The sequence below is a fragment of the Manis javanica genome, chromosome 4 (assembly GCF_040802235.1).
Source record: "Manis javanica isolate MJ-LG chromosome 4, MJ_LKY, whole genome shotgun sequence".
NCBI lineage: Eukaryota > Metazoa > Chordata > Mammalia > Pholidota > Manidae > Manis > Manis javanica.
The window spans coordinates 2707381-2729387 of record NC_133159.1 but is presented as its reverse complement, the minus strand read 5'-3'; the positions used below and the strand labels follow the sequence as shown (position 1 = coordinate 2729387).

The 22007-nt window shown below is 54.3% G+C and overlaps 1 protein-coding gene and 1 long non-coding RNA gene across 2 annotated transcripts in view; one reads left to right on the top strand and one right to left on the bottom strand.

Annotated features, from left to right (window-relative positions):
* LOC140848636 (uncharacterized) overlaps window positions 1-2241 on the top strand; it is a 36785-nt gene extending 34544 nt beyond the window's left edge. The window contains exon 3 of the long non-coding RNA XR_012129724.1: window positions 953-2241. This is a non-coding gene — a long non-coding RNA (uncharacterized lncRNA). The remainder of the gene's footprint in view (window positions 1-952) is intronic.
* An 8629-nt stretch (window positions 2242-10870) lies between these two features.
* LOC140848802 (uncharacterized) lies at window positions 10871-21631 on the bottom strand. Its single transcript, XM_073233083.1, has 13 exons — window positions 19592-21631; window positions 18623-18927; window positions 17961-18050; window positions 17470-17624; window positions 16660-17330; window positions 15685-15900; window positions 15234-15337; window positions 14695-14764; window positions 13882-13947; window positions 13430-13537; window positions 12436-12557; window positions 12221-12327; window positions 10871-11855 (listed from the first exon to the last, which is right to left on the bottom strand). Exons 1-12 carry the CDS (start codon window positions 19727-19729, stop codon window positions 12240-12242), a joined length of 2133 nt encoding a protein of 710 aa, XP_073089184.1. The 5' UTR covers window positions 19730-21631; the 3' UTR covers window positions 10871-11855; window positions 12221-12239.
* Window positions 21632-22007: the final 376 nt, after the last annotated feature.

Below are 22007 nucleotides of genomic sequence, written 5' to 3'. Positions count from 1 at the left end.
GTGGCTGTGGGAAGGAAGAAGGTCTGGAAGGAAAGATCCTGCAGGTAATTGGGCCAGAGGGGCTGGCGGACTAAGTCAGGGAGGCCTGATTGGAGTCACAGCAGTGGGGACAGAGGGAAGGAAACAGACTAGGAAGGTGGAACAGAGGGGCAGCCTTAGAGACTGGGGGACGGCACTGGGGAGAGGCAGCGGGGTTCCAGACGGGAGTTCCATTGGGCTGTTGGTTGGCAATGACCCCATTCTTTTCCCAGATCTGGCCCCACACCACCTTGTATCTGGTCCTGTCTGCAAGTGCCGGACACAGCCAGCTCAGCTGTGCACCAACCGTACTTCCTGTCCGTGACCTAGCCTCATCTTACCCAAGTGTCCTCATGGGTACATGGGATCAGAACATGTAAAATGCATCTGTAACGTGACCAGTCCTTCAGATGAATCTGAGGAATGCCAAATACTGGGCAGCATTGTTCTAGAATGTAGATTTCATAACGTTATTCTTGTCCTTCTGTTTGCTTGAAGGCATGGGCTATTTCCAAAGGAAATCCATGCCTGACTCTTGGTGTCAGTCTCAGCACCTGGTACAATGTGTAAAATGGAGTTGGTGATCTCTAAAAATTTGGGCCAGTAATAGGAAGACAGGAAAGAATCGGTGTGAGAGATGGTGATGGAGGGAGAAACGGGCAGAGGGACAGATCTGAATATTCATCTGGGTTCACGATATATACGGAGGGTGTTGCTTGTTTTGTGGTAACCACTGATTCTCGAACATTAACGTGTTTCAAATTCATCTGGAGGGCTTGTGAAAACGCACGTTTCTGGTCCTCCTCCCTGAGTTTATCCAGAGGAAGTCTTCAGTATTACCAAGAACTTTCATTTCTAACAAGTTCCCGGTTGGTGTTGCTGCTGTTAGAACAGGAACTATTATCTTTTCTTTTCCCTGCCTCTTTTACACCAGATTCATCAACAACACGAAGCCCACAGATCACACAGATGTTTCACAATTCCTCCTCCCACGGCTGACACAGGATCCAGACAGGAGCCCAGCAACTCATCAGCCATCACAGGAAAGTTCTCTACTGTTGAGATCATTTTGCTCTTAGAGAATTCGGCCGTCTTGAATTCACAGTATGAGATTTCCCACAGTTTTGGCAGAGTTTCCCAGACTGGAATAGCTGACCAGGAAATTTGTTTCTAGACACAATGTAACAGGGATGCTTCCGGAATGGGAACATTCACAAAACCTTGAGAATATGAGTCATTCTTGAGGATGAGGAGTTTGTGGCTTCCTTTTTCTGTTGTTTAAAGCCAATACTAAGGTTCCTTCAGAGTTTCTCACATTTTCCTAGGCCCAGAAAAATCCTCTAGGACCTGGTGTTCTGGTTGTCTATTGCTGTGTAACAAGTCACCCCAACCCGTGGCTGCAATACAGCAGGGAGTGACTGCTCCTCAGGATCCCCTGTGTAGCTCCAGGCCGAAGGGGGTTCCAGTTCCAGGCAAGGTTACTCTGGGTCCCCTGAGACTGAATAATGACCACGGAACACGCAGGTAGAAAAGGGCTCTGTCTCTGGTCCTGCTCAGCCTCTGCGCCAGCGGCTGCCTCTGCTTTCCGGCTCTCCTGCTGTCCTGCTTCCTTGCTGTCTGTCTTCCTCCCAGCAGGAGGCGGAGCTCTTTATGTAAAGACACAGGCAGCAACGGCTTATCGCCAAGCCTGCGCAGGAGGCCAAGTATTACCTCAAGCACGTACACAATGGGTGGGCAGATTAGGATCAGGTGAGGGTCCTGGCCGGGGTAACTTCCATTTTCACTATGCATGGGTTGTGTGTTTGGTCCCTTTGCTGATCTCACCCGCTGGCTTCGTCACTCCGTTACATTCTGCCAGTGGCTGGGCTGGACAATCACCCATGTGGCAGCTGGTACTGGCCGTTGGCTGGGCATCTTGTTCTTGAAAAATTAATACAGGGAAACCCCACTAAAATGCAGTCAACAGGCCAGAAGGGGGTGCCCTTACGCCAACCATTTGTTGTCACTTACAGAAAAAATCATCCACTATAGACCCCAACAGAACCGTCAACTGGAAAGAATCATCAATTACAGGCCCCAACAGGAAAAGAGGTACATTGCATCCCCTACAAGAAATCGGCTACCCCAGCAACTCAGCCACTGAGAAATTGTCACCACCTTGAACTCTTGCTTTTCTTCAATGGAATTTCATTCAAAACAACCCCTCCCGACTTCCCTCTTCTTCTCCATAAAGTAACATTTCTCTCTTTTGCTTGTTGGACTGGCCTTACCTTGCAGGCCCTGAATTGCAATTCTCTGATATCCTAAATAAGCCCATTTTTGCTGGTAAAATAACCATTTATCTCTAAGGTCCAGAGAAGGAAACCAACCCCCCCCCAACCCAACCCGCAGTGGATCTGAGGCTGGTGAGCACACAGGTGTTGGGAACGAGAAAGCCTTTGAACTCACTGCTTTCCTGCCAACCCCAGCATTGGTGGGTGACACTTCTGGGTTTTGAGATCCACTCCTTGTGTTTTGAGCTCTCCAGGCTTGATCCAGGATCTGTTCTAAGGCTTTGTCCTTTCTGAGAGTGCCCATTGGGACCTTTGGGTCTCCTTCGTGGAAACAGACTGTTCCTGCTGGAACTGTGCTGACCTTCGATCGGATTCCTTTTAGAGCTGGGCTGTTCCTACCGGAACTGTGCTGTTTAGGAATTTTTCTTTTTGCTCTAGAGAAAAACCTCTAGGAAATGGGATTCCAGAAACCAAGATACTTTGAGGGTGCTGCCCACCCACCCAGCCCTTCTGGGATCCCCATAAGTTTGATGTTAAAAAACTGCGGTCCTTCCTCCTTTGCATTTCTAAGTAAGTGGGCCAGCATAACTGAGAGTCATGTAGAACGCCAATGGCCAACGTGGGAAACTATGGATCTCCCCCAGCTTACTCTTCTCAGAACTAACTTGGACAGCCATGGCTCAAAAATTGTCAAAACTGAATGGGACACCTATTTTAATTGGTATTTTGAAACTTTCTAATGTTATCAGGGATCTAAAATTGCCTTTTTGCAAAACAGAATTTCCCAACTAACTGAGACCAACAGTCAACAACAGACAAAGAGGCTTCCGAGGCCCCTTTTTCCCCCCCGTTTTCCTTTCTCTCCAGATGCACAGCCGCCACCTTATGATCAGGCCCCACCTCTGGGGCCATTATTCTTTTTCCTTTCTGCACCACCTAAGCTCCCTATATAGCCTCAGCTTCCCCATTCTGATTACCTATCAGAACCAGCCCCTTTAAAGTTAAGTGCCCTGAAAAAAATAATAATAAAAAGGGGATTAAGTGTCTTGAGGATCAAAAAAAACCCCGAATTTCTGTTTCCTGGAGTAAAGCTGAATTGCAAGCCATAGTTACACTTTCCTGAAGTGACTGAGGACCCCATAGGTTTGCTGAAGAGTTTCATGTAGTGATTCAACTTACCGACCTGCATCTCAGATTTACATCAGTTAGTCTACAAGTACCACATGCCTGTTGAGGCCCAGGACAAACACTGGAGAAACTGGCTCAACAAACACATCCTTATTAGGCAGAAAGACAGACATGAGGAGGATGAAAAGAGGGTGGGGCCTACCAAGAACTCAGAAAGTCAGTCAGATAGAGCCAGAGACAACTCAGACAGCCAACTGACTGGAGCTACAGGGACTGGGAGTGACTTTAAGGGGACAGAGATACCGCAGAGCAAGGCACACCCCAGATGACAAGAATTTCCCAGATGAAAAATGTGACAGCACAACCCATGTCTCCAGTCCTCCAATCAGATCAAGTGCCCAAGCCCAAAGAATGTCAATCGAGGACTCCTTTGCAATGCCAAAAACCCCATAAAAGAAGCCTCACGATAGGCAGTCAGGGCCTCCTGACACTAGCTCAGAGGCCCACTCTGTTTCAGAGCTTATGAATAAAACTTGCTTTCCTTTCTTGACGTTGGTTTCACGTTTCACTCTATCTGAATCTGACTTCTCTGTGACTCCAAACCCAGTGACACCCCAACATCCTGAACAGGATTTAGGAAATGAAACCCTCATTTGTATCAAAATGCTAGAACACTCATTGAAAACCTCCCCCAAGTAGCTGCAGTTTTTCTAAGCCTGATTAGATCAAAATTTAAGCTTTCCCACAAAAATATGATAAATCAGTTCATGATTATTATGATTGACTTCAGATTGTTTTCAAAGAAAATTCTGGTCTTCCTTTAGATGTTAAATCCACTGTGGGACAAAGGACAGGCTACCCAAAGACGTGCCATTGTGACATGCAGATTATTTCAGAGTGGAGAACAGTCAAGGCCCAAATGATTCACAAACTTTGATGTCATACCCCCCAACTCCATAAACAGAATTTAGATACAGTGCATGCTCCAGAAAGAGCTCTATCACCTGAGACAGCTGTATTATAATGTAAACGAGGTGTGCTAGACAGGGAGGGATGTGGCTATGAGACAGGGACCATGGGTTACGCAGAGTAGGGTGAAGGCCTCCAGAAAAAATACCCTACGTAACTCCGTGTTAAACAATTAAGCAAACTCAGAGTGTCTTGCCAATGGGATTCAGCTGTGGATTCAGTGTGACCATAGAAATTGACAGCAAAACGTTCTTTGGGGTGAAAGGGTTATACCCAACTTTACTTCCAGGTGGCAGGTCAGTCACTAAAATCCCATTCACTCAGAGCGAGTCTGCATGCAGCAAGCTGATATCTGCCTCTGGGCCCCTCTGTCTGCACAGCTGTCCCTCACGGCCGTCCTCCAGGCCGCTCTGCACAGTCATCCCACACAGCCATCCTCTGGGCCACTGCCCTTGGTGCTGCCACCACTGCAGCCTCTGCTCTGCTCTCCTGCAGCCTTGCAGCCCTGCCACCGTGTCATGCCCAGAGCACTGGGCGGAGCTCTTTATATAGAGTCAACAGCCATGTATTGCCCACAGGTGTGCAGTGAGCTAGTCAGCCAGGGCCAGGTGAGAATCCTGGCCACAGGAACTCTCATTTTATCCACACAGAATCACATTAATTCTGTAAACTGGGATAAGCATTCTTCTGCGAGATTAATTGATATTAAAAAGCCAGGAGTAACGTGGCCTGAAATGTTTGAATATCCCCCAGATAAAAAAGACCACAGCATAGCCCATGTCTTCACTGTGTCAGTTCAATTCAGCTATTGTAAAATGTACCATAGCCTGCTAAAAGGCCCGGCGTATTTTCTTTCACTTTACCCACATGCTGCTTTTCTTCCTCCAGCCCTAATCAAATGATTTGCAACCTAGTTAAGTAATAATGGCAAGCAAGCCCAGTCACAAACAGCATAGTAAAAACAGGAAAAATTCCATCTTAAAGATAAGATTGCATTTTAAAACCCAAGAAGTCAAAAAATAGGTTTCTTGAAATAACAGACAATAATAACCCAGCCCACCCTGCGAGCAGGACACGCAGTCTTGATTGACACGCTCCCAAACCAAGAAGCTGCTACTGTAGGATAGAATCAAAGCAGTAAATTTCTTGTGTTAACTCTGCAAAATTATCTGGAAGACTGATAAGAAACTTAGTGTCTCTTCAAAGATAAGCATTGGGGGACCATTTAGCAGGTCTGCATCCCTAGCCCTTTGTCTCTCAACTGCCTATAAATCCCTAGACAGTGCACCACCCTGGGGCTGTCTTGTCAACTCTGGGCAGCAGCAAGCCAGGAGCTCTGTCCTCTTGGTTTATCTCTAAATAAAAGCCTTGCACTTGCTCTCCTACCTTACCTTGAGTGTTTGCAAAGTTCATTCTTTGACTCTGTGAACAAGAACACCGGCATCAGCTTCTGTGAAGAGCCCGAGGACAGGGACTCCCCAGAGTCCCATGCCTGGGCCCAGGTCAGAGCACCAGGTGCCAGAGGGCCCTGCCAGCTCCCCGGCACACGTTGGGTGGGACAGGTGCACTGCAGCCCACAGTCAGGGTGGCCACGCAGCTGTGTGAGCCTGGTGTCCCAGCAGCAGCAGTCCAGAGCCTGGCACACTTGGGCCACCTGCACACACCCGGGGCAGGATGGAACACTGGACCCAGTGACCACCGAGCAGGCCCAGGGCTGCTGCTTTGTTTCTGGGCCCAGAGCTCTTCTGTCTCACGTTCAGGCTGGTGGGCTGTGCAGGAAGACAGGTCTGACCTTGGCCACTGCCCTTCCAGGGACCCGTCTGCCCTCCTCCTGCCCAAACCTACCTCCCTATGTGGCCGGGGTCATCCCTGGGACCACTGTGCAGGCAGATGGCTCTGAGGGTGCTGGGGGCAGGGCCAAGGGATGGAGGGTGGCCTGGGTGTCCCGATTTTACCTCCAGTCACCCAGTCACCTAAGGCTGTCAGGTGGGCCCAAATCCCCTTCCCCAGTCCCCAGTCTGGGGCTCCACCTGCAGCATAAGGCCTGGAGACTGTCTCCAGCCTGAAGCCCCCCATGTGGGTATTTGTGCTGATTGTGGAACTCCCCTCCAGGCCTTCCCTCCCTTCCTGGGAGGGCGAGCACATCCTGAGAGCCCTGGGGGAGCATTATGGGGAGAATCAGAGCCAAGTGCCTCTGCTCAGCCTCCCCAGCCTTTTGTCACAGACATCAAGCCACTCAGCCAGGAGCTGGACGGCTGAGGGGCACCATGGAGGAGGACTGGGGACCTGGGAGCTCTGGTGGGTGCTCTGAGGTGTGAAGGTTGGAGAAACTAGACTCAGAGAAAGCCCCCCAATGGAAGGTGTGTACCTCTTGGAGGTGCTGGAGAGACTAAGTTCAACATTTTTTTAAAAGGAATTTTCTGGAATGTGTGGAGCAGCTGTGTCTCATCAAATGGGACAGTGCTAGACTGGTGCCCTGCAGCCCTGGGATCTACTTTGGTTACACATGCATTGGTGTTCCAGATATGAGGAGACACCCTGGGGCTTATAGATTTTGGTGTCTCATCATAACCTATAACCTATAGGTGTCAGGAAGAAAGGCCCAGGTTCTGTTTGACCAGCCCTCCCCAGTGCTGCCAAGGTGTGCCAGCCTGGGGCATAGAGTGCCCCGCTCTTCCTGAGCACCTTATGGGGGAGGTCAGAGGATGGAGGGCAACCTGGCAGAGATCAGGGCCCCCCTGTGTCAGAGTTGGAGGGCCGGGTGGGTCAGGGGGCACATGAGATCTGCATGACAGCAGAGCTTTGAGAATAAAGAGCAGTGGGGGGGGGCGCAGTCCTCTCACTGCATCCCACCTGCACAGGGATGATACCAACCCCAGGAGCCACCAACCGCAGGGACAACATCCAGATCACACTGTCCTCAGGGAGGATATTTTTCTTTTTTTTTTATTAAGGTATTATTGACATACACTCTTATGAAGGTTTTACACGAGAAAACCAAGTGGTTACTACATTCACCCGTTATCTTGTTGAACTGTGTTGAATAAGAGTGCGGAGAGTGGGCACCCTTGTCTCGTTCCCAATCCTAAGCACAGGCTTTCCGCTTCTCACTGTTAACCATGACGTGGGCTGTGGGCTGGTCATGTATGGCCTTTATTACGTTAAGGTACTTGCCCTCTATACCCATTTTGTTGAGAGTTTTGATTGTGAATGGATGTTGAATTTTGTCGAATGAGATTTTGGCATCTATGGAGATGATCATGTGGTTTTTGTCCTTCTTTTTGTTGATGTGGTGGATGATGTTGATGGATTTCCTAATATTGTACCACCCTTGCATCCCTAGAATAAATCCTACTTGATCATGATGGATGATCTTTTTGATGTATTTTTGAACTGGGTTTGCTAATATTTCGGTCAGTATTTTTGCATCTGTGTTCATCAGGGATGTTTGTAATTTTCTCATTTTGTGGTGTCTTTGGTTCATTTTTGGTATTCGGATGATGCTGGCCTCATAGAATGAGTGTGGAACTATTCCTTCCTTTTCTACTCTTTGGAAAACATTAGGGGGGTGGGTATTAGGTCTTCACTAAATGTTTGGTGAAATTCAGGGGTGAATCCATCTGGTTCAGGAGTTTGGTTCTTAGGTAGTGTTTTGATCACCACTTCAGTTTTGTTGCTGGTAATGGTCTATTCAGGTCTTCTCTTTCTTTCTGGGTCAGCCTTGGAAGGTTGTACTTTTATAGAAAGTTGTCCGTTTCTTCTAGGTTATCCAGTGTGTTAGCGTATAATTTTTCATAGTATTCTCTAATAATTCTTTGTATCTCTATGGGGTCTGTAGTAACTTTTCCTTTCTCATTTCTGATTCTGTTTGCGTGTGCAGACTCTTTTTCTTGATAAGTCTGGCTAGGGGTTTATCTCTGTTGTTTATTTTCTCAAACAAACAGCTACTGTTTTCATTGATTCTTTCTATTGTTTTACTCTTCTTGATTTTATTTATTTCTGCTCCAATCTTCATTATGTCCCTTTTTTTACTGACTTTAGACCTCCTCCTTTGTTCATTTTCTAGTTTAATTAATTGTGAGTTTAGAGTATTCATATGGGATTGTTCTTCTTTCCTGAGGTAGGCCTGTATTGCAATATTCTTCCCTGTCAGCACAGTCTTCACTGCATCACACAGATATTGCTGTGTTGAATTTTTTTGTCATTTGTCTCCATATATTGCTTGATCTGTTTTTATTTGGTCATTGATCCATTGCTTATTTAAGAGCACGTTCCTAAATTTCCCTGCGTTTGTAGGCTTTTCCATTTTGTTTGTGTAATGTACTTCCAGTTTCATACCCCTGTGGTCTGAGAAGCTGGTTGGTACAATTTCAATATTTTTAATTTACTGAGGCTCTTTTTGTGGCCTAGTATATGACCTATTCTTGAAAATGTTCCACGTACACTTGAGAAGAATGTGTATCCTGCTGCTTTTGGGCAGAGAGTTCTGTAGATGTCTGTTAGGTCCATCTGTTCTAATGTGTTGTTCAATGCCTCTTGTCTCCTTACTTATCGTCTGTCTGGTGGATCTGTCCTTCAGAGTGCGTGGAGTGTTGAAGTCTCCTAGAATGAATGCATTGCATTCTATTTCCCCTTTTAATTCTGTTAGTATTTCTTTCACATATGTAGGTGCTCCTGTGTTGGGTGCACAGATATTTATAATGGTTATATCCTCTTGTTGCATTGACCCTTTATCATTATGTAATGTCCTTCTTTGTCTCTTTTGACTTTCTTTTAAAGTCTCATGTCTGATACAAGTTCTGCAACACCTGTTTTTTTCTCCCTATTACTTCTATGAAATATCTTTTCCGTCCCTTCACTTTTAGTCTGTATATGTCTTTGGGTTTGAAGTGAGTCTCCTGCAGGCAGCATACAGTCGGGTCTTGTGTTTCTATCCATTCAGTGACTCTGTGTCTTTTGATCGGTGCATTCAGACTATTTACATCCAGGGTAATCATCAGTAGGTGTGCACTTACTGCCACTGCAGGCTGCAGGTTTACTGGAGTTCAAGGGTGACTTCCTTACTATCTGAGAGTCTCACTTAGCTCAGTGTGCTCTCACAGACACCATCTGAAGTTCTACCCCCCTTTTTTCTCCTCCATTCTTTATATACTAGCTATATATCATATTCTGGACTCTTTGGCTGTCCCTTTTTATTACCTCTGGTGACAGTTATTTGACCTTGGGAACACTTCCATCTATAGCAGTCCCTCCAAAATACACTGTAGAGACGGTTTGTGGGAGCTAAGTTCTCTCAGCTTTTGCTTACCCAGAAATTCTCTAATTCCTCCTTCAAATTTAAATGATAATCTTGCCGGAAAAAGTATTCTTGGTTCGAGGCCTTTCTGCTGAGAAGTCTGATGACAGCCTGATGGTTTTTCCTTGGTATGTGATCCAATTTCTCTCTCTGGCTGCTTTTAATCTTCTGTCTTTATCCTTAATCTTTGCCATTTTAATTATCATATGTCTTGGTGTTGTCCTCCTTGGGTCCCTTGTGTCAGGAGATCTGTGCACTACCATAGCTGAGAGACTATCTCCTTCCCCAGACTGGGGAAGTTTTCAGCAATTACTTCCGCAAGGCACTTTCCATCCCTTTTTCTCTCTTCTTCGTCCTCTTCTGGTGCCCCATGATATGAATATTGTTCTGCTTGGTGTGGTCACACATTTCCCTCAGTATTCTTTCATTCCTACAGATCCTTTTCTCTCTGTTGCTCAGCTTCTTTGTATTCCTCTTCCCTGATTTCCATTTCATTTATCGTCTCCTCCACCATATTTAACCTGCTTTTAATGCCCTCTATTGTGCTCTTCAATGACTGGATCTCTGTCCTAAATTCATTCCTGAGTTCTTGAATATTTTTCTGTACCTCCATGAGCATGTTTATGATTTTCATTTTGAGGACTTTTCAGGAAAATTTATTAATTCAGTCTCAGTCGATCCTTTCTCTGGTGTTGAGATTTTGCTTTGAAACAGGTTCCTTTCACATTTCATACCTGTATGTGGCACCCCCTAGTGCCCAGAAGCTCTACTCTCTGGAGCCGTTCAGGCACTGGAGTGATCTTGGGGGTCACAGGGGAGTGGTGCTGGTGCCTGGGGGGCAGGAAAGAGCTGTCCCCTATTTCCTGGCTGCTTTGCCTGTCTCAACTGCCAAAACCAGGACTGAACACACAGGTGTAAGCCTCTATGCTTTGTGTTTATAGCTGCTGTAGGCAGGGCTTCCCTCTGGCTGGCCTGATGCCAGGGTAGGGGCAGCCAGTTTGTGAGCCAGGTGCAGGGCTAGCTGGGAGGAAGACACAGCAGGCTGCATATCACAGTGGGGGACCTTGGAGATGCGAAGCCAGCCAGTGGGATGGAGCTCCTGAACATTGTTTAAGTTCCCAACCTGCTGGGCAGAGTGTACCCCCATAAGTTTTTCTACCTCTCCTTTCTCCTGAGTGCTGAGGTCTGTGCACTCCTTGTCCCTTTAGCAGCCCTCTCGCTTTTAGGAAGTCTTTCAAACTTCCCACCCAGATCAGCCGGATATGAATCCCTGTTTTCCACAAGCAGCTCGAATCTCTGTCCTCCAGGTCTGTGTCTCTTCCTCCCGCCATTGGGCTGGGGTGGGGGAAGGGCTTCGGTTCTGCCGGGTCACAGCTTTGATACCTGACCCTGTTCCGTGAGTTCTGCTCTTTTCTCCAGGTGTATGCAGTCCGGTGCAGCCTTCTTTCATGTTGCTCTTTCAGCATGACTTGCACTAATTATATTCTTTGTTTAATATGTGCTTTTAGGAGGGGGACTCTGTCTCATCTCTCACATCACCATCTTTAATCCCTAGGGAGGCTGTTTCGCAGGGATGAGAAAGTTCTAGAGGGGGTCCCCCTGGGAGCATGCCCTGGGAACCTGTAGTGGCCGGCCATCCCTGCGTCCTCAGATGCCTCTGCTGCACACCCAGGGATGGTGGTTCTTCGCAGCGCTGCACCATGTCAGTGTCCATCCTGGGAAAGGCCAGACCTGGTGAGGACGGCCCCACCTCTTCCTGGAACCCTGTGGCTACAACTCAGTGGCTGACAGCACCCAGGCAGCAGGTGGTGTCGACAACATGGGAAGCCACATGCAGGAATGGTGACACCCTCCACATGGTGGGGCAGCTCGCCTCTGTCCAGTGGGCCACAAGCAGAGGGGCTGACACAGCACAAAGGTGTCCAGGTTGGCCGCAGCTACGTACGGGTCCTTGAGGATGCAGCGGCAGCCTGGAGAGATGCCCGAGTCTCCCGACAGAGGAGGTGCCAGAGCAGCTGCCCCGGTAGAGGCTCAGGATGAGCAGCCGGAGGAGGAGGAGCAGCAGGCAGACTGGGGTCCTGGGGCGCCAGGTGCCGCCTGCCCGAAGGGGATGAAGCTCTCGTCCGCATGCAGCCAGGACACCAGCAGGACCACGGGCCCGATGACAGCAGCTACAGGGCCACGTGGGTGATCAGAAGAGGCAGGTTATCCCGGGTTCCCCCCATTATCCTGCTTCCACGCCATCCCCACTGCCCTCTGTGCTCCGGGCCCTGTGCGGAGGGTCCTGCCAATCACCAGCACCCGGGGGGTTCCTGTCACAGGAAGGCCCCTGAGCGTCACCTCCTCACGGACGAGGAGAATGGATCCCAGAGAGGGAGGGGAACCACCCTTCAGACTGACAGGACTGCTTGGCAGTGGAGCTGGCATGCCAGCCCCACTGGTCTTTAGGATGCCCCCACACCCAATGTGGCCCAAAGGTTCCCTAAGGCTGGGGAACAGCCCACCCCTTGCCAATGGCCCCAGGCCAGAAACTCACCTGGCCCTGGCCACTAAGTTTATATCTTGTGGGACCTGAAGAACTGCAACAGTTCCTTCATGCCGGCCCACTGGCCTGAGGCCTCCAGCTGGCAGGACAGGTGGTAGCTGCAGGACAGAGGGCCCCCTGTGAGCCCCTGGAGCCACACGTCAGGAGGACCTTCTCCCCAAGCCTGCCGGCAGCTACAGCCCACGCCCGACTCCTGCCAGCCTCACCTCTTCTCCTCATCCAGGAGCTCCTCAGTTTGGAAGAAGGACAGGAAGCGCTCATCGGGCTCCAGGTCATACAGCGCGGCCACGCGCTTGTGCATCATGATCTCACGTCCGATGAGAGTGACCTGGGGCAAGGAAGGACAGGATGCAGACAGGGAGGGGGGTGAGGGGTGGGGCAGTGGGATGGTCCCGGATCTTTGCTCACACGGGAACCCGCCTTCCCTCCAATGCCATCCAGCCCTGCCTGTTCCCAGTGTTGGGTCTCCAGCTCCTCCAGGAAGGGGGCCTTGATGCCACCCCCATCCCCCACCTGACAAAGCCTTTAGTGTCCTCAGCTCTGCATGTCTTAACTCTCTCAAGACACGTTAGACCCAGGGGATGGCCCGGACAAGGTCCTGCCCAGGGGTTCTTGACTCCATCCCTCACCTTTCATGGCTGGGCACTCAACTCTTATTTTATACCATCACCCTGGAAGGCAGCAAGGCAGCCAAAGTGCATCGGAAGCAGCCCTCTGAGCCCAGAACGAGGCCGGAACGTCCCCACCCTTTCTCAAGGTGGAGGAGAGCCAGGGCCCTCCAAGGGGCCGGCCTGACAAGAAAGAGCACCCGGACCTGGCCCAGGATCGGGGCTACCGAGAGGCGGGGAGTGGACTGGGGAGCTGAGGCCAAGCTTCCCACGCAACTCTGTGACGGCAGACAGGGAGACGGGGCCTCAGGCGGGAAGGCACTGCCAGCCCCCTGATGTGCTTCCTGCCCTGAAGGAGCAGTATCCCTCCCCCTGGGGAGGGCCTGAGGGGGATGCCAGTCCTGCCCAGATGCTGCCCCTCTAGCCCTCGGCCCCACCTGCCCTAGAGCCAGGACTACGGCTTAGGGGAGGTCCTTCTGGCAGTCCTCTCCAAGCAGCCCAGCTCGTGGGGTGGAAGGGGTTGCTCAGGAGTTGGGGGGGCGGTGCTGAGAGGTCTGGGCTCACTGGGGGCTCTCCTCTCTGTAAAACTCACCATGCTCGCCCTCCTGTGCCTTGCTGGGTCACTCACGTCCTCATTATATTTCGAGAGTTGGTCTATGGGCACGTCACGCAGAAAATATCCAAGGAACGGGACTATGCCCTGTGCCACCAGGGTGGGGAGGTGATGAGTCCCCACCTGCCTCAGGGGTACACACAGAGCTTCCCCTGAACCCCACACGCGCAACCCCCAGCTCCCTTGGACCACCCTGTGCTGCCGCCCTCCCCTACCTTCGCCCTGCTCCCCTCATCCCCGGCCCTCCCAGGGCTGGCTTTTGGCCAGTCCCAGGCCCTGTGGTCCCTGCACCTGCCCTCCACCTTCTCCTGTACCCAGCTGCTCTCGCCCTCCTCCTGGTCCCCCCAGTGCCGGCAGCTCAGGGCAGGTGGCACCAGGAGCAGGTGCAGGGTCGCCCCCACTGCCCGTGACCCTGGCCATGCCTCTCTCACCTGCGTCTTCCCATCCAGGTATCTGTAGGGGGCCTGCCGCCGTCGCCTCACTGTGGCCCTCGCCTCCTGCAAGGTCCAGGACACACAGGTGCTCGAGCTCCCCTCCCACGTGGCCTCCACAACCAGACCTTGGTTGATGGATGCCTTGCCCAAGTCCCCTGGCACCTATGCTGCCCCAGCTCCAGCAGGCTCTCAGCCTAGAGCAACCCCAGCTCCAGCACACACATACTCATGGGAGTCCTTGGGCTGAGACCGGCTGCCCTGAGAGGCTTCCTCACCTCCAGAGTGTCAGGGGAGGTCCCTCTGCCTCCCAGGGTGCCCTGAGGACTCCGTGTCACCTGGCTATCACTACGGCTCCCCTCACATGACCAGGTGGGATGGGCACAAAGCTAAAGCCCATCTTGTGCTCCCTGGACACTGCTCACCTGGCAGGCCGCACCCCAGGGGGACGACAACCCTCCATGACCAGATGAGGAGCCCGAGGGCTCAGAGGGGCAGTGACGGGCTCAGGGGACCCAGGGGAGAGGCCAACCTTGCTCAGCCACAGGCCCCACCCCTGCTGCCGCCCCCACGCCAGCCCCAGCCCTGACTGGGGGCCTGTCCCCTGGGTCCTCACTGGATACCAGGCCCCCAGTCAAGTGGAGCCAGGGAGGGAGACAAACGGGACACCTCGGGGCCTGGGGGTCCCCACTTCCCCCATCAGCTCCCCCCTGTCACCCCACACATGTCGAGCCTGCCCCAAGGCAGGGCCACAGCACGGTAGAGGACTTGCCCCAAGGACCCCTCCCTTCCAGACCTCTAGCCTTCACGAACCTCGAGGAGCTGCTTCCCATTAAGCCCGTGGTCCCTCTTTTGAAGTTTCTTATAGCTCCAGAAGCTCTTCCTGAGGGGAGGGGAGAGGAGGAGGGAGACACATGGCCAGTAGGTGGAGAGCTTTCCTGGGGCATCAGAAGATCCACTACCTGCAGGAGGCTTTCCCTCACGGCCCTGAGCCCTGGGGACTCTGTGGCCTGGGGAGGGGGCTGCATGTTTCCACCCGTGGCCTCCTTTCCCAGTTCTCCCGGGGGCAGATCTGCTTGAGGTGAGGTCACTGTTCTTGGGGCAGAGACCTCCTGCTGCAGGGCACATGCTCAAGATCTCCAGTTGGCTTCAACCCACACCGGACATTGAAGGAAACGGATTCCTGCAGGGGTCCCCCTGGCCTAACCCACAGGGGGCTCCAAGAGCCCACCATCCCTGTCCCTAGGCTCTGCCGCCTCCCAGGAGGTCCCAGCCAACCGAGGGGACAGCGCCAGACCCAGGGGTGGACCTGTCCACTCAGGCGCCCTGGTCCCGAGGACACGACTACCCACCAGGAAACATGTCCCCAGGTGCTGTCCAGACGACATACAGCACGGCACTGCAGGGCACAGAGAATGGCGTGGAGGGACTCGAAATTTCTGAGGTCCAGACACTCCTGGGAGGGAAGAGAGAGCTCTCGGCTCAAGCATGGCCTGCTTCTCTGCTTCTGTCCCCCCATGAACTCCTGTCCTTAAGGAGACAGACACCCAGGGAACCCAGCACACCTGGTACCTGCTGAGCAGCCTTCCTGGGTGGAGGACTGTAGCTCAACCCAAGGAAGGGGCCAGGGATGCCTGTCCCAGGGTGTCCCAGGGATGGGAGTCCAGGTCCACACACCCCTGGCAGGAGGGGGCCAGGGACCATACAGGGTCAGATCACAGGCTCCCATCCTGAAACCTGGCCAAGGAGGGGAGCAGGTCACACGACGCCAGGATGGACCCCGGGGGCTGTTCCATGACACACCTTGGCCACCTGGATCCAGAACTCCACCACTCGGGCCCTATCCTGGGCCATCAAGCTCGGGGCCCTGAGGCAGGAGGAGGTGACGAAGTAAAACGTGGCATCAAATTGCCTCATGATGTTATGGATGTTGGGGGCCAGGAGCTCAATGCCTTCCATCAGTGGCTGGCTCTCTAAGTAGGTCTTACATTCACCGAATTCAATCCTGCTGTACAGCTCCTGGGGATCACAAGGAGGGTGGTTATCTAGCTGTGCCCCTGGTGCCCCTGTTCCTAGGCAGAGTCACCAGTCAGAGCTGAGGCCCAGGCAGCTGGGGGTGTGCTGTGAGCCTTGTGGCCGCCCAGGCTTCGGACCCCGTCCACAGAGGCGCCCAGGACCGGATGCACAGGACCCCACAGTGCTGGGGAACGGAGGGGCTCTGCTCACAGGCACCCTCGCTCACCTCCTCCCTGCTACACAAGGCAGCTCACACCTGCCCATCCTGGGGCATCTGCCTCCCGTTCTGCCACCCCGTGGATCCCGCTTCCCACTCTGGTGCATTTTCCCCTGAAACAACTCCACCCAGAGCCTCTGTTGGTGTCTGTGTCTCCCAAGCAGTCAGGTACCCGGCAGGGGCCTCTGAGGTGTGGAGGCCATGGAAGCCTGCCAGGCCAATGGCCCAAGGACCTACGGCCCTGGCAGCACCTCTCTGAGCACCCCTCCCATGCCCTGCCCCTCCCACCCCAGCCAGGCCCTGCCCACCTTCCCTCCACTCCTCCTCATTGGCTTGCAAGGATCCCTAAGTGCCAGCCCTACTGTCCCCATGTGGTCAGTGAGGACTTGGGGGTGGGGAGAGTCTCTCAGGGCACAGGGTGAGTCGGTGGGGAAGCTAGGATGTGGGCCCACATCACAGGAGTCCACGTCAGGGGACAGCAGGTCTGGAGTAGGCCGTGACACAGGGAAGGCCCACCCCCATCCCAGAGAGCCCACTTCACTCACCGCACATATCAAGGTCAGCTGCTCGGCCACCAGGGACGGGGGAAACGCCAGGATCGTCGGCTCCTCCTCCCCTGGCTCATCCCAGGTGCTCCAGGAACAGGGGCTGGTGGGCTCCGGGTCCGCCTCTGGCTCTGCCAGGCCCAGTGCCGTTCCGGCAGGTGCCACGGGCCCCGGGCCCGAAGGCTCATGGGGCTCCAGCTCGGGGCGTGAGGCCACTCCTGGAATGCCCCAGGCATTCATGGCACAGGGTCTGGTGGGCTCCAGGTCCGCCTCTGGCTCTGCCAGGCCCAGTACAATTCTGGCAGGTGCCATGGGCCCCGGGCCTGAAGGCTCATGGGGCTCCAGCTCGGGGCCTGAGACCACTCCTGGGATGTCCCAGTGGCTCATGGCACGGGGTCTGGTGGGCGCCGGGTCCACCTCTGGCTCTGTCAGGCCCTGTGCCATCCAGGCTGGTGCTCCAGGCCCCGTGCCCAAGGGCTGATGGGGCTCCAGCTTGGGGCCTGGCCCTGGGGCTGAGGCCACTGCTGGGACATCCTCCGGCTCTGCAGAGGCTGAAGCAGGTGACACCGGCCGTAGCTCCAGCACAGGGGTCGCAGGGAGCTCCTGGACGGGCTCCACCCACGAAGCGGACCCTCCCTGTGTCTCTGGAGCCAGCTGCCTCTGCTGTGCTTCTGGAGCAGGACACAGAGAAAGGGTCACCCCAGGGCTGATTCCCCGCGCCTTACAATGACAGAAAAGCCCTCACTGCCTTGAAGGGAACCCCCGTCCGGGAAGCGGACCCTGCACGGTCTCCTGGCTGCAGCCCCTCACCTTCCAGCTCTGCCACCGCGGGCCCCAGGTGCTCCTCCTGGACCAAGTGGTGGAGGACTTGGCCCACCAGGATGGATGACAGCTCGCTGGCATCGATGACACTGGGCACATGCTGGGGCTCCCAAGCAAGGCGCCTAGCCCGTCCCATCCTGGGGCTGGGGGAAGGCCGGGGGGTGGCAGAGTGAGAAGCCTGGTCTTACCCGACACACTGCCCTCCCGGCCCACCCTTGTGTGGGCCTGGCCTCTGTGCACTCCCCTGCCTGTCCAGGCACATCCCACCCTCCTTCCTGACCCTGCATGCCTGTCCTGGCACCCCATCCTCTCCCATCCTCCCGAGTAGGAAGTCCCCAGTCATCAGCCTGCCCGTGGGAATCCAAAGATGGGTGACCTGCTGGGCTCTGCTGGGCGCCCCCTGCCCCAAGCCCCAGACGCCTCCTCCACCCATTCTGGGCACAGGGGCAGTGCCCCCTCTGGGCCCCATGAAAACTCACATTCTCAGATCCTCCTCTGGCCCCTCGTCATGCCCCTCATCACATGAGGGGGCCATGACGGCATCGCCCGTGATGCTCCCCGGCCGTGACCTGCAGATGACGCCTGAAGTGACTGCCCGACTCCACCCGGGACGGGGTCCCAGTATTGTGTCCGCTTCCTTCACTCAGTTATACTAAGTGGGCCCAAAAGGACCTGCACAAAGTGGGTGCTGCATACCTATGGTTGCTGAAGGAAGTCCTACCTGAACCTTCCCAGGTACCCCTCTGCTGACCCCAGAGGTCCCTTATGTGGCCTCAGTGAGGACAAGGACTGGGGCCAGCCACAGGGAATCGCAAGCCTCCCCTCCAAAGGCTGCTTTTCATGTGCTTTTCCAAATTGAGGCCCCTGAAGGATGAGGCCAAAGGCGTTTCATCGGGTACTGAGAAGTAATAGCCCCAACGTGGCCCAGCTTGGCCAGCAGTCCTTTCTGCAGCACCCAGTGTCAGGGGAGCCCCTCTAAGGCTCCTCCCGTGTTCCCCTCGGGCACCATAACAGGATGATTGCCAGTCACCCTGCCTGTCAGAGGAGCACACTGCGGCTCAGACACATGTGGAGACACTGAAGACACACCGCGGGCTGTGGACAGAGGCCCGACTGTGCCGAGGAGGGGGTGGGTGCTCACCGGGGGAGCAGCGGGCCCGTGGCCGGCTGGTCAGCATCCGTGGCAGGGAGTAAGGACGAACAAGCGTTCCGGCTGAGGGTTGCCCCTGAGGACAACCTTCTTGCCCTGAACAGTCCCTCCTTCTCCTGCACATGTGTGGGCTGGTTAGCGTCCTCGGGAGGGAGGGTGGCCTCGGGACTGCTCCGGCTGGTGTTTGGAGCTGGTTCCACTCGTGCCGTGCGCTTTCTCCACTTCCTCCTCACGCCTGTCCAGGGAGCCCTGCACCTGGGGACCTCAGTCCCATGAACAGTTGGCTCATGTTCAGGCTGAGGGGGGCAGTAGGGATAAAGTCAGTGGGAAACCCAGGACCCACCAGGACAAGGGAGGTTTGCAGCTCACCCAAGAGGTCCCAGCCCCCTGGGATGCGAGCAAGGAGAGGCACAGGGTCCCCCCAGGAATGAGGTTCCAGGCCCCCTGGAGTGGGGCAGCCCTGGGAGGGCCCTGGCAGGTTGCCAGGTTTGGAATGGGGTCCTGGGTGTAGACAGCCTGCCCCAGGTCCAGGGAGGTGGAGTAGGTGAACCCATCCACCAGCTCCAGCACGCTCCCCAGGGTGGAGTAATGAAAAGCCGATGCCTGGTCCAGGGCTGCAAGAACCTCCCCAGAGGGGGCAATGTGGGGCCCAAACCCTGCCCCGAGATCACGCACACAGGGCCATCGGCCTAGACACCTAGTCCCTGGGGGAAGGAGAGGACACCCCCGGGCTCAGGACTAACATGTGGGTGGAAGTACCTGGTCCCAACACTCACCTCCACTCCTGAATGCTGAGACCAGAGCTGTGACACTGACTGCCCCTCCTCCCCAGCCTTCAGTCCCACCCATTCCCCATTCCCATCACACACACACAAGAAAGGCTGGGGGGAAGGTCAGCCCAGATGGGTCACACTTGTGGCCTGGTGCTGGAGTGACCCGCTGTGGGCTGCCCTGTGTTACCTCGGGGCTCCTCCGGAGACACGGGCAGAGACGGTGGAGGAGGTCACTGAGCCAGCGCCCACAGCGAGTGGGGAGACTCTCCCTCTCGGCTTCCCTGACTCCCACGCCTTCAGAAGGCTCCGCACAACAAGACCGCATGTTGCTCTGTCGAGCGCCGCCGGTCAAGTGAGCAGGACTGGGGTCTGCGACCAGGATCTGGGTTCCGTCCGGGTCACAATTCAGGTTCTACTGGGCGTGTCTTCAGTGACATCACTTCTTCAAGTGTCCATTTCATGGGCCTCTCCCTGCGTTCAGACACGCCCACCTGGCCCTCTGGGCTGCTGACTGCCCAGCCTCCTGGCCCTTGCCATGCATGACGCCAGACCTCAGCTCATGGTGTGGAAGACTGGCCTCCAGTACCTGGAGGTGGTGCCGTCTGGCCAAGACGTTCTGCTCTCTGGGGTCCGCCCCGGGGCATCGGCTCGCCTGCAGCTGCTTCATCGCGCTGCCTTCTCGGGTATCCCCAAGGCCGAGCTGGCGTTGGATTAAACCCCTTTCTTTTCCATTGTTGTCTGCCCAGCCCATCTCATTGAGGCGACAATAAAGGGCAGTAAGCAGCTCCGTCCACTTGCAGGAAAATGATTTTCCCAGCAAGGTCAGAGGGCGATTTCAGTTCACCAGGTACTTGAGCCCATTTGCTGGACTTCGGAGGGGCTTCTCTGAGACTCAGCTGACATCTTTCCATCTCTCGCCAGATCTGAGATTTGGAATTTCAACTATATGTGTCATAATAAACACAAGCTTGACAGTTTTCTGTCTCTTTGGGTAATAAAAAGCGTGTGCCACTTCCCAGGGCACTGCAGACATGAATTAATGTGTCAGCAGCGGAGAGCGAGCCCAACAGGGCTCCACGGCAGGGGCGCCAAGGAGAGGCTGGGCTCCATCGGGGGTAGGAACCCAGAGAGGTTCGGTTCATGTCGGATGACAATCCCCGGGGCCCGAGGCGGCAGCGCGGCTAGGGAAGGAAGCAGTGTGTGGTGGGGGCAAGGGGGCGTTCTGGACGGCTGTCCAGCCTCCGACCGGCTGCCCTTGCTTCCAGAATCATCTCCCTCAGTCTATATTCCATAGCCCCGGTTAGCTCTCCAAAGCACAAATGGATTCTCGTCATGTCCCACCTCAGAACCTGTTCCCATGGCCTCCCGAAGAGAAGACCAAGCCCCACAGAAAGTCAGAGACGAGTGGTCCTCAGCCGCCTCCAGCTCTCCTCTGCCTGGGCTCCAAGCCTCTGTGTCTTGCCAATGGGTTCCAGCCCCGGGCAAGCTCACTGTGGATTCAGTGTGACCAAAGAAATGACAGTAGAACGTTCTTGGGGTGAAAGGGTCATACCCAACTTTATTTCCATGGTGGCAGGTCAGTCACCAAAATCCCATCCACTCAGAGCGAGTCTGCACACAGCAAGCCCAGTCTCTGCCTCTGGGCCTCTTTACTCACACAGCCACCTTTTGGGCCCCTGTCCTCGGCGCTGCCACCAATCCAGCCTCTGTTCTGCTCTCGTACAGCCTTGCAGCCATGCCACCATGTCGCCCAGACCACTGGGCAGGGCTCTTTATATAGAGTCAATAGCAACGTCTTTCCCACACTTGCGTAGTGAGCTAGCCGACCAGGGCCCAGTGAGAATCCTGGCCACAGGAAACTTCACTTTATCCACACCCTGCCCAGCACCAGCCCCCACGACCTGGCCTCTGCAAGGGCTCCTCCCTCGGCTGGGATGGCCTTCTCGCTGCCTCTCTGTGGAGAAAATGAAGGGTCCCTGTGACCAGGATTCTCGCCTGGCCCTGGTCAGCTTGTCCACTGCCCATGTGTGGCCAATGTGCTGTTACTGACTCTTTATAAAGAGCTCTGCCCAGGGCCCTGGGCCGCACGGCTGCAGGAGAGCAGAGGCGGGAGTGGTGCCAGTACCAAGGACAGAGACGGAGACGGCTGCCAGGACAGAGATGCCCGGAGGCAGAGACCGGCTTGCTGCACGCAGACTCGCTCTGAGTGGACGGGATTCTAAGCACTTGACCTGCCACCATGGGAATAAAGTTGGGCATAAACCCTTTCACTCCAAGAATGTTCCATTGTCACTTTTCAGTCTCGCTGAGTCAAGGGTGAACTTCCCTGGGGCTGAAACCCATTGGCAAGACCCTCCTCCCCAAACCTCCTCGGCCACATAAGGCTTTTCATGGCTATTGTATCACACCATGTGGCATTATAAATATTTGCTGATGGGTCTTTCTTTTCCCCAATTAAACTGGGAGCTTTTCAGGGGCCAAAACCGCCTCTCTGTCTCAGGTCTTTATCAGTACCTCCTGAAAGATGTAGAGAAATAGAAAATAGAGAAAACACACATTTTTTTAAATTCCCCATGTTCCCACCCTGCCGAGTTAGCAGCTGT

Coding starts and splice junctions, on each gene's coding strand:
- LOC140848802 (XM_073233083.1), bottom strand. CDS start 19,729: ATGCGGTCTTGTTGTGCGGAGCCTTCTGAAGGCGTGGGAGTCAGGGAA. Junction 14,765..15,233: donor ACCTGGGGACATGTTTCCTG/GTGGGTAGTCGT, acceptor CCCTCCCCTCAG/GAAGAGCTTCTGGAGCTATA. Junction 12,328..12,435: donor CTCCTGGATGAGGAGAAGAG/GTGAGGCTGGCA, acceptor TCTGTCCTGCAG/CTACCACCTGTCCTGCCAGC.